This window comes from Capricornis sumatraensis, chromosome 18 (genome assembly GCF_032405125.1).
Source record: "Capricornis sumatraensis isolate serow.1 chromosome 18, serow.2, whole genome shotgun sequence".
In the NCBI taxonomy this organism is placed as follows: Eukaryota; Metazoa; Chordata; class Mammalia; order Artiodactyla; family Bovidae; genus Capricornis; species Capricornis sumatraensis.
Genome location: NC_091086.1, coordinates 31,766,996 through 31,779,507, shown reverse-complemented (window position 1 = coordinate 31,779,507; position 12,512 = coordinate 31,766,996). Strand labels below are relative to the sequence as shown.

Below are 12,512 nucleotides of genomic sequence, written 5' to 3'. Positions count from 1 at the left end.
GTTAGTTGTTTTGTGGCATGTGGGATCTTCTCGGACCAGGGATCAAACCTGTGTCTCCTACACTGGCAGGCGGATTTGTTACCACTGAGTTGCCAGGGAAGTCTCCTGTTCATAATATTCTATTATCCTTCTAATATCTATAGAATCTACCTTGATGTAACCTCTCTCATTTCTGATGTTATAATTAGTACCATCTTTTTTTTCCTCATCAGCTTGGCTAGAGTTATTATAAATTTTATTGATCTTCTCAAAGAACCAGCTGTTGATCTAATGAGTTTTCTCTATTGTTTTTCTATTCCACTGATTTTCACTTTGATCCTTATTATTTCCTTTCTGTTGCTTACTTTGGGTTTAGCCACTTCTTCTCATTCCTTAAGGTGGAAGCTGAGGTCACTGATTTAAGGGCCTTCTTTCCTGATTCAGGAGTTTAAAGCTATGAAATGCCCCCACTGTCCAGGCTTAGAGACCTCTCATAAATTTTGATGCGCTGTATTTCCATTCCGTGTAAAATACTTTACATTTTCTCTTTTGATTTCTTATTTGATCCATTAGATCTATAGAAGTAGTTCAGTTTCCTAACTGGAGAAGGAAATGGCAACCCACTCCAGTGTTCTTGCCTGGAGAATCCCAGGGACAGGGGAGCCTGGTGGGCTGCCGCCTATGGGGTCACACAGAGTCGGACACAACTGAAGCGACTTAGCAGCAGCAGCAGTTTCCTAATATTTGGAGACTTTTCCAGAGACGATCTTGTTATTGGTTTCTAATTCAATTCCACTGTGATCTGACAACGTATTTTAATCCTTTTTAATTTACTGAAACTTGTTTCGTGCCCTCAAATATGGTCTTATTTGAGAAGACGATTCTCTGTTGCTCTTGGGTAGAGGGTTCTATAAATGTAAATCAGGTCAAGGCTGTTGTTGTTCAAGTCTATTACCTGTTGGCTGATTTTCTTCATACGTGTTCTATCAATAATTTAAAGTATTGAAATCTTTGTAATTGTGGGTTTTGTCAGTTTTTGCTATACGTATTTTGAAGCCATTATTACATACATAAATGTTTTAGCGTCATTATGTCCTCTGATTCAGACCCCCTTCATCATTATGAAATGAACTTCTTTATCCCCAGAATTATTCTTTGCTCTAAAGTCTACCTTGTCTGATATAATACAGCCACACCAACTTTCTTTTGATCCCTAGTAGCATCATATAACTTTTTCTATCTTCTTACATTTAACCTGCTTGGGTTTTGCTTTTAATCTAAGCGTATCATTTTCAGTCTCTTCATTGAAGAATCTAAACCTTCTACATTTAATTTGATGACTGATGGTCAGATTTGAATGTGTCATCTTGCTTGTTTTCTATCTGTCCCATATATTCATTTCTCTTTTTTCTGTCTTTTTTAAAACTATTTTTTGTAATTCTGTCCTATCTCATTTATCGCCTTACTAGCTCTCACATTTTGCTTGTTACTTTAGTGGTTGCTTTAGGCTTCATAACATACCTTTAATTTATTATAGCCTACCTTCAGTTCAGTTCAGTTCAGTTCAGTTGTTCAGTCATGTCCGACTCTTTGCAACCCCATGAATTGCAGCACACCAGGCCTCCCTGTCCATCACCAACTCCCGGAGTCCACCCAAACCCATGTCCATTGAGTCAGTGATGCAATCCAACCATCTCATCCTCTGTAGTCCCCTTCTCCTCCTGCCTTCAAATGTTATTAAACTACTTCATATATAAGAACATAACAGTAGTATACTTCCCTTTTCCCCCCGTGACTTTTACGCTATTGTTCTCATACATTTTACATTTATATGTTATAAACCCCCCAATATATTGCTGTTTTTATGTAGGGAACAAGGTATAAAGAAGGTTGAGAGTCTCGTTTGCAAGCACTTCTCAACCTTCTTTATACCTTGTTCCCTACATTTTTATTTATACAATTATCTTATAAAGAGATCTGAATAAGAACTAAATCTTATATAATTATCCAGTATTTACAATTTTTGTTACTTTGCTTTGTATAGATCCAGGTTTCCATTTGGAATTATCTTTCTTCTGCTTGAGGAGCTTCCTTTAGCATTTTCTTATAATGTTAGTCTTATAATGTAGGTCTGCTAGCAATAAATACTTTCATTACTTTTACATCTGAAAAAGTCTTTATTTTTACTTTCTTTTTGAGAGACATTGGATATAGGCTGATAGTTCCCCCCCACCCCTTTCGTAGTTTAAAGACGCACTCCACTGGTTTTTCCCTTGCATTGTTTCCAGTGAGAAATCTGATGTCACTCTTATCTTTGTTTCTGTATAATTTTTTTCTCTGTTGTTAAGATTTCCTTTTTGTATTACTCAGCATTCTCCAAAGAAACAGAATCAACAGGATGTGTGTGTGTACACACAGAAAAATGTTTATAGGAATTGACATAATATCATGGAGGCTGTCAAGTCCAAAATCTGCAAGGTGGGTCAGCAGACTAGAGACTAAGGGAAGAGTTGATGTTTAGTCCCAAGGCCAGCACAGATTTCCTTCTTGCTCTGGGGAAGTCAGTCTTTTGATCTATTCAGGCCTTCAACTGATTAGATGAGCCAAACTGCATTATGTAAAGAACTTTACTCAAAGTCTGCTGATTTATATATTAATCTCATTATATATATATATATATATATACACACACACACACAAACAAACACACTCACAGAAATATCCAGAACAATGTTTGACTACATATCTGAGCACTGTGGCCCAGCCAAATTGACACATAAAATTAACTATCACAAACTATCACTGGCTTTAATAATTTCACTAAGACATGACTTGGTGTACTATCTCTTGTGCTTGTGGTTCAATGAATGTCTTGGATTTGTTATTTATCTTCAAGACAGGTAACATTTCATTCATCATTTCTTCAATTACTTTTTCTATCCCTTTCTCTAAACCCTCACCTTGATACATTAAAATATTAGGTGTTACTCATATATTAGGTGAATTGAAGTTGTTCTATAGGTCACTCCCCTGGGAAAGGAGTAGGACAACACTGTATTGTCACCCTGCTTATTTAACTTATATGCAGAGTACATCATGCAAAATGCCAGGCTGGATGAATCACAAGCTGGAATCAAGACTGCCGAGAGAACTATCAGCAACTTCAGATATGCAGATGATACCGCTTTAATGGCAGAAAGGGTGAAAGAGGAGAGTGAAAAAAGTGGCTTAAAATTCAACATTCAAAAAATGAAGATCATGGCATCTGATCCCATCACTTCATGGCAAACAGAAGGGGAAAAAATGGAAACAGTGACAGATTTTATTTTCTTGGGCTCCAAAATCACTGTGAATGGTGACTGCAGCCATGAAATTAAAAGACGCTTGCTCCTTGGAAGGAAAGCTATGACAAACCTAGTCAATGTATTAAAAAGCAAGAGACATCACTTTGCTGACAAAAGTCCCTATAGTCAAAGTTATGGTTTTTCTAGTAGTCATGTATGGATGTGAGAATTGGCCCATGAAGAAGGCTGAGTGCTGAAGAACTGATGCATTCAAACTGTGGTGCTAGAGAAGACTCATGAGGTGTCCCTTGGACTGCAATGTGATCAAACAAGTCAATCCTAAAGGAAATCAACCTTGACTATTCACTGGAAGGACTGATGATAAACCTGAAGCTCCAACATTTTAGCCACCTGATGCAAACAGCTAACTCATTGACCTTGATGCTGGGAAAGATTAAGGGCAGAAGGAGAAGCGGGCAGCAGAAGATGAGATATATCCTATCTAATGTCTCCCTTTCTCCCTCCCACCACTGCCTTACTTAATGGCTAAGAGTTAAATTCCTGAGCACAGTAACAATGGTTTGCCAAGATTTGGCCACTGCCTATCTCTTGTGACTCCTGCCATTCTACAAACCATGCATCGCAGCCACATGGAAATGTGGTTCCCAGGAAGTAGCATCCTGTTTCAGGCCTCTCTGCCTTTACACAGACTTCCCCTCTGGCCCCCAAATCTTCTTTCTTCTTCTACCTCACTCTCTCATTCTTACCTCTTGGACAAGCCATGCATCATCCTTTCCTCCCACCAGTCCAAGCAAAACTGATCATTCCTCCTCTTTTGTATATTTCTAGACACAAGCTTAACGTCTATGTGGCCAGTAGACTGACTCTCTGGAATGTTAACTAGAGTTAGCCCCAGTTTCTAACCCTGGATCTAGCACATGGTGCTTGCTTGCGCTTGTGTCAGTTGCTAAGTCATGTCTAACTCTTTTGTGACCACACAAACTGTAGCCTGCCAGGCCCCTCTTTCCATGGGATTTCCCAGGGAAGAAAACTGGAGTGGGTTGCCATTTCCTTCTCCAAGGTAGGTGCTCAAAGTAAGCTGTCTGCATGAAAAATCTTTTTAAGTTTAGCAGACAATGTCTCAGCCCACTCCTCCCACAGTACCTCTGTTTTTCATTTCCTTCAACTATTCTTCCATAATTTCCTTTAATTAACACCTGTCTTTCCTTTCATTTTCAGGTGAAAAAGAGGAAGTATTGGGGGAGTGACTAAAGCTCTTGATAGCACTTTGAGCTGGATAATTCTTTCTGGTGGGGGCCCATCATGTGTACTATAGGATATTTAACAGTATCCTTGGCTTCTACACAAAAGAAGTCAGTCACACCTTCCCCCAGTTTATAAGAACCAAAATGTCTCCAGACATTACCAAATGTCCCCTCAGGAGCAAAATGTGCCCAGACTGAGAACCACTGCCTAGACTGACTTTTCTAGGCCACCTCAGTGAACATGGTAAGCCTGACTGATGGTCCCTGTGCCTACCATCTTCCAACAAAGAAGACTGAGATTCTACTTGTACTGTGTAGGGAGTGTGTGACCAACACAAGTAGGTTAGGGTGATACCTCCAGGGAGAAGGGCACTCAATGGGTCTGAGATAAACCCATTTGTCACAGTACTAGGAGTCTAGGCTGCAGAGTTATTTTCTATCAGCATTCTCCTGGCTTCATTTATTCAGTGGCACTGAAATGACCAACTAGAGGGATGGAAGGTACAATTTGATGCTATTAAGTCCTAATCGCTCAGTTGTGTCTGACTCTTTGCGACCCCATGGACTGTAGCCTACCAGGCTCCTCTGTCCATGGGATTTTCCAAGTAATAGTACTGGAGTGGATTGCCATTTCCTTCTCCAGGGGATCTTCCCAACCCAGGGCTCGAACCTGGGTCTTCCGCATTGTAGACAGACACTTTACCGTCTGAACCACCAGGGAAGAACAATGCTATTAAAGCCTCCTTTAAATATAGTTTGAAAAATAAGAGTAACTGAAAATAAATAATACACTCACTGAACAATCTCAGTGAAATGAGGGGATCCCACCAAAGCATAGGAAGCAAAAGAGAGCATCTCAATGAGGAGGAAGAAAAGGACGCGGACCCTGGTGCAGTACCCACCTGTTGTTGATACAACGCTGTCAGGGCTTTCGCTGCAGAGCTTGGACAGCAGACTGGTCTTGCCAGAGCCCGTGAGGCCTATGCAGACCAGGTCATACTCTGGGCGTGCAGGCGGTGGACCCTTGCAGCAGAGTGCTCTAAAACACTGCCAAGAGAGGGGAAATACGGCCCTTTAATAAGACTGTAGAGGCAAAGCACAGTTACATTTTAAATCACATATTGAGAAGTAACCAAATATCCTATTCATTCTAAGATGGAAAGGGGCCTTGACAGTGAGAGACCTGAGGATATCGCCTTGACTGAGCATTCAAAATTAATATCCCAGGAATGAGACCCACAAGGACTTGCAGACCCCCTCCTGCTGTGATGCGGGCACTGCAAGGGGCACCACATCATTGCACAATTTTCCCATCAAAAACGCACCACCAGCATCCAAGCACCAGGAGGTCGGACACCACCACTGTGAGGACCATTCTGCAGGACAATTAGCCTGCTCGCCTCTAACATCTCAAAGAAAGGCTGAGGAACTGTTTCAGGTTAAAGAAGGCTAAAGAGACGTAATAATCACAATGCCTCCTGGACTGGATCCTGGATTAGGGGAGGAAAAACACCATAAACCAACATTGTTGGGCAACAGATAACAGCTGAATAGAGACTGAATATTAGAACCTGAAATGATAGTACTGCATAAGGTTAAGTTTCCTGAATTTTATCATTAGACTATGGTTAGCAAATGAATATCACTGTCCCGAGAAAACAAATACTAAACTATTTAGTGATGAAGGGTCTTGACATCTGCAGTTAACTGGCTAAGAATATTTCTAAATCTCTACCTCCATCACCACTTCCACACCTAGATGGTGAGGAATGTAATAAAGCAATCATGGTAAAATGTTAATGACGGAGGAACCTGAGTGGAGTCTAAAGGAAATTCCATGTACTAGTCTTACAATGCTTTAATATTATTTCAAAATAAAATTCTTTTAAAATCATTAAATCCAGTTCCCACATATATCACTGTAATCCTGACTTTTGAAACATTTTGTGCGTGCTTAGTCACTAACTCATGTCTGACTGTTTGTGACCCCATGGACTGTAGCCCGCCAGGCTCCTCTATCCATGGGATCCTCCAGGCAAGAATAGTGGAGTGGGCAGCCATTCCCTTCTCCAGAGGATCTTCCTAATCCAGGGATCAAACCTGGGTCTTCTGCATTGCAGGTGGATTCTTTACCATCTGAGCCATTAGGGAAGTCCAATATGGGGTGACTGGGCTTCATCAGGGCTATCATCTAAATGAGATGAGAAACTGGGGAAAAGTATGCTGAAAAAGCAAAGTGACAGAAAAGGTTCCCTTACTGGTCAATTTTGTTAAAAACAAAACAAAACAAAACACTGACTTCTTAAATCTGGACAAAGAAAATCACATACCACCCTTGGAACTTCAACTAGCCTTCCTAAACCACCAAACAGAAGGAGTTCCACTTTTGGGAAAAGCAAATTAAATAAATAGCAACAAAAATCCTCTTCTGACGCAACGTAGAATTTTGCTTCAGATCAAATGACCTCAGGTACTATGAACTAGCACTTGCTCTGCAATAGTTAAAAGACCAGGGGATTTGGGAGACTGGAAATCGTCCATGCAGTTTTTGGTCTTTCTACTTAATTGACATCTGCTTATTAGAGGCCACCTAGTTTATAAAGTATTTAGGCCCTGAAAGATGCATGAGAGGAAGGAGGAGACAGGGAGATGAGACAGATGCAGATCTACTGACCTCTTGGTCCTTTGGAGATCATGAGAGAAAAGACCTATAAAAAGTCTGTGCTAATTCTTCTCACGCAGATGAAATATGAGGTCTAACGGGCTGTTATACTCTTACAAATCAAGCTTGACTATGTCTCACCCTCACTTCTCATAGTCAGGAAGTCCAATCTGTACAACCTCTGAAATAGCTCTAGAATCTATCTGCTTCTCTCCAGCCCAGGTCATTGATGCTTGGACAACATCAAAATCCTCCAACGAGTCCTAGTACGTTAACCATTGCCTGCCCCCTCTATTCTCTTATGTGGCTGCCATTATGATCCTGGTGGTCTACAGGGCCCTCCATGATCTGCTTAACCCAAGCGTCCAGCCTCATCTCTGTAACTCTCCATCTTAATCCTCCACCTCCAGTAACACTGACCTTCTGGCATCGCACAGCATTCAACACATGCCACTCCCTTTTTCCCCAACTTTTGGGTGGTGAACGCTTCATTGACTTTCAGATTCTGGTTAAAGAACCACTTCCTCAGCGCTGCCTGCTCTGCTGCTAAGAGTATGTGAGCAATTTTGTGTCAAGCTCTCAGAGCACATTTGTTGTCAATTCATCACACAAACAATTAGCTTCTTATCTATCACCAGACTGTGGGAACCATATCTGTCCATCTTCATCTCAGTATCCCCAGTGCTTAGTGGAGACCACAGCATAGAATCCACTTTCAATGAATCACTACTGAATGACATTTAAATATCATCTAAGAAAGGAGAAAAGAAAATGTAAAGGTTAACAGGAAGCTTGATCGATGCTCTCTGGGCACCTCATACTTCAAGAAATAGTGTTAACAATGAGAAATACTAGACTTTTTCATTTCTCTCCAATGCCAGAAGTTTAAGCCCAGTTCCCAAAAGAGTAATTTTGACGTGCAGGACCTACTTTCTTGGTATGACAGAACTTCTTTTTGTCCTAAATTCACTTTTCCTTGGCTTTTAAGAAGCTCTGCCTACTTCTGGTAAATTCTATGATCATCTAACTCATGTTCTTCCTGGATTTATTAAACTCTAATCATATTTCTTCTCAGTCTTTTCAAGTCTGAGAAGTCCTAATTATTTCAGTCTGCCTTCATATAGCAAACCCCTCCCACTCCACAAGATTAGTGACCTTTCTCTGGCCTTACTTGAGCTTGATTTTGCCTTTCCTACAAGATTAATGACTAGGACTACAAAAAGTATCCTAGATGCCAATACATCACATCCCAATTTCGTAGGAAGGTTGGCTGATAATGACAGACTTTTTGCAAACTTTTTCTTACCCATAAAAGAAAGAAGTCCCCTGGACTCATGATGAGAGTTTTCCTGAGAGACAGATATATGTACGTATGCATTCCCTCAAAGACTAGCCAGCAGCTGTGCACTACCAAGAGCTCTGCCAAGTTCAGCTATGACAGATAACACCACTAGTCTCTCTTACTGGGTTGCTTTGATCTTTTTGGGAAAAGAGGGGAGAGACCACATTCCTGCTCTGAACACCCCCATTTGTGCTTAGCTCCTCTACTGAAATTCCCCTGAACTATCTCTTGAAAAGAAGACTGACCCACCTAAACTGGTCCAAATGGTCATCAGTCTTAAATACATGATGAAATTGCAGGTGACTGATAAATTAGCCAATCTGATCACATGATCACAGCCTTGTCTGACTCAATGAAACTAGGCCATGCCATGTGGGGCCACCCAAGACAGACAGGTCATGGTGGAGAGTTCTGACACAATGTGGTCCACTGGAGAAGGGAATGGCAAACCACTTCAGTATTCTTGTCTTGAGAACCCCATGAATAGTATGAAAAGGCAAAAAGGTAGGACACTGAAAGATGAACTCCCCAGGTCGGTGGGTGCCCAATATGCTACTGCAGATCATGGAGAAACAACTCCAGAAAGAATGAAGGGATGGAGCCAAAGCAAAAACAACACCCAGTTGTGGATGTGACTGGTGATGGAAGCAAGGTCCGATGCTGTAAAGAACAACATTGCATAGGAACCTGGAATGTTAGGTCCATGAATCAAGGCTTCCAATCAAATTGGAAGTAGTCAAACGGGAGATGGCAAGAGGGAACATTGACATTTTAGGAATCAGCGAACTAAAATGGACTGGAATGGGTGAATTTAACTCAGATGATCATTATATCTACTACTGTGGGCAAGAATCCCTTTGAAGAAATGGAGTAGCCATCATAGTCAACAAAAGAGTCTGAAATGCAGTACTTGGATGCAATCTCAAAAACGACGGAATGATATCTGTTTGTTTCCAAGGCAAATCATTCAATGTCATGGTAATGCAAGTCTATGCCCCAACCAGTAATGCTGAAGAAGCTGAAGTTGAACAGATCTATGAAGACCTACAAGACCTTCTAGAACTAACACCCCAAAAAGATGTCCTTTTCATTGTAGGGGACTGGAATGCAAAAGTAGGAAGTCAAGAACACCTGGAGTAACAGGCAAATTTGGCCTTGGAGTACAGAATGAAGCAGGGCAAAGGCTAATAGGGTTTTTCCAGGAGAATGCACTGGTCATAGCAAACACCCTCTTTCAACAACACAAGAGAAGACTCTACACATGGACATCACCAGATGGCCAACACTGAAATCAGATTGATGATATTCTTTGCAGCCAAAAATGGAGAAGCTCTATACAGTCAGCCAAACAAGACCAGGAGAAGACTGTGGCTCAGATCAGAAACGCCTTATTGCCAAATTCAGACTTAAATGGAAGAAAGGGGGGAAAACCACTAAACCATTCAGGTATGACCTAAATCAAATTCCTTATGATTATACACTGGAAGTGAACAACAGATTAAAGGGACTAGATCTGATAGAGTGCCTGATGAACTATGGACAGAGGTTCGTGACACTGTACAGGAGGCAGGGATCAAGACCATCCCCAAGAAAAAGAAATGCAAAAAAGAAAAATGGTTGTCTGAGGAGGCCTTACAAATAGCTGTGAAAAGAAGAGAAGCAAAAAGCAAAGGAGAAAAGGAAAGATATTCCCATTTGAATGCAGAGTTCCAAAGAATAGCAAGGAGACATAAGAAAACCTTCCTCAGCCAGCAATACAAAGAAATAGAGGAAAACAATAGAATGGGGAAAGACTTGAGATCTCTTCTAGAAAATTAGAGATCCCAAGGGAACATTTTATGCAAAGATGGGCTCAATAAAGGACAGAAATGGTATGGATCTGACAGAAGCAGAAGATATTAAGAAGAGGTGGCAAGAATACACAGAACTATACAAAAAAGATCTTCATGACCCAGATAATCATGATGCTGTGATTACTCACCTAGAGCCAGACATCCTGGAAAGTAAAGTCAAGTGGGCCTTAGAAAGCATCACTATGAACAAAGCTAGTGGAGATGAAGGAATCCCAGCTGAACTATTTCAAATCCTGAAAGATGATGCTGTGAAAGTGTTGCACTCAATATGTCAGCAAATTTGGAAAACTCAGCAGTGGCCACAGGACTGGAAAAGGTCGATTTTCATTCCAATCTCAAAGAAAGGCAATGCCAAGGAATGCTCAGACTACTGCACAGGTGTACTCATCTTACAAATTAGTAAAGTAATGCTCAAAATTCTCCAAGCCAGGCTTCAGCAATATGTGAACCATGAACTTCCAAATGTTCAAGCTGGTCTTAGAAAAGGTAGAGGAACCAGAGATCAAATTGCCAACATCCAACAGGATCACCGAAAAAGCTAGAGAGTTCCCGAAAAACATCTATTTCTGCTTTATTGACTATGCCAAAGCCTTTGACTGTGAGGATCACAATAAACTGTGGAAAATTCTGAAAGAGATGGGAATACCAAACCACCTGACCTGCCTCTTGAGAAACCTGTATGCAGGTCAGGAAGAAACCGTTAGAACTGGACATGGAACAACAGACTGGTTCCCAATAGGAAAAGGAGTACATCAAGGCTGTATACTGTCACCCTGCTTATTTAACTTACATGCAGAGTACATCATGAGAAATGCTGGGCTGGAGGAAGCACAAGGTGGAACCAAGATTGCCGGGAGAAATATCAATAAGCTCAGATAAGTATATGACACCACCCTTATGGCAAAAAGTGAAGAAGAACTACAGAGCCTCTTGATGAAAGTGAAAGAGGAGCGTAAAAAGTTGGCTTAAAGCTCAACATTCAGAAAACTAAGATCATGGCATCCATTCCCATCACTTCATGGCAAATAGATGGGGAAACAGTGGATGCCTTTTTTTTTTTTCCTGGCTCCAAAATCACTGTAGATGGTGAATGCAGCCATGAAATTAAAAGACACTTACTCCTTGGGAGGAAAGTTTGACCAACCTAGATAGCATATTGAAAAGCAGAGACATTACTTTGCCAACAAAGGTCTGTCTAGTCAAGGCTAGGGTTTTTCCAGTAGTCATGTATGGATGTGAGACTTGGAGTATAAAGAAAGCTGAGTACCGAAGAATTGATGCTTTTGAACTGTGGTGTTGGAGAAGACTCTTGAGAGTCCCTTGGACTGCAAGGAGATCCAACCAGTCCATCCTAAAGGAGATCAGTCCTGGGTGTTCACTGGAAGGACTGATGTTGAAGCAGAAACTCCAACACTTTGGCCACCTGATGCAAAGAGCTGACTCATTTGAAAGGACCCTGATGCTGGGAAAGATTGACGGTGGGAGGAAAAGGGGACAACAGAGGACAAGCTAGTTGGATGACATCACCAACTCAATGGACATGAGTTTGGGTAGGCTCCAGGAGTTGGTGCTGGACAGGGAGGCCTGGCGTCTGCAGTTCATAGGGTCGCAAAGAGTAGGACACGACTGAGTGACTGAACTGAACTGATTGCCATATATTGCCCAGTTTCAATCATTCATATGCCAATATTACTCAACATATTTTGGAAAACGTTCCAGAATTTTATCTTCATGTTCTTTTTAAATTCCAGAGTGTAAAAACTTTGCAGCCAAACCCAGAAATATCTACATCATCTGCTCATTTATTCTAGGTCATCTAAGACGTGGGTAACATAAAAGGCAATTGAGGAGTGACATTCTACTCTACTCCTGTCTTTTATCTCGTCTCTCTGTCCTCCTATGATGCCATCTCCACCCCATGTTTTCAGCCCGGTAAGACACATAATATAATATTTCCCCTCTTCCTCCAATCTCTTTCTTGAATTTCAGGCTCTGTATTTCAACTGTTCTGAAAGAATCCAAACTAAATCTGAATAAAACAACCCACCCCAAAAACACAGGCTCTAGAGATAAGACATTTTGGAACATAAAAAGCATAAAGGTTAAACTGACAATTATTATAAGACA

The 12,512-nt window shown here is 41.1% G+C and overlaps 1 protein-coding gene across 2 annotated transcripts in view; it reads right to left on the bottom strand.

Annotated features, from left to right (window-relative positions):
- Positions 1–12,512, bottom strand: part of ARL15 (ARF like GTPase 15) — a 466,036-nt gene that overhangs the window by 294,147 nt on the left and 159,377 nt on the right. For both annotated transcript variants that reach the window (XM_068990589.1, XM_068990590.1), the window contains exon 2: positions 5,431–5,575. In XM_068990589.1, coding sequence (XP_068846690.1) covers positions 5,431–5,575 — 145 coding nt within the window. The remainder of the gene's footprint in view (positions 1–5,430; positions 5,576–12,512) is intronic.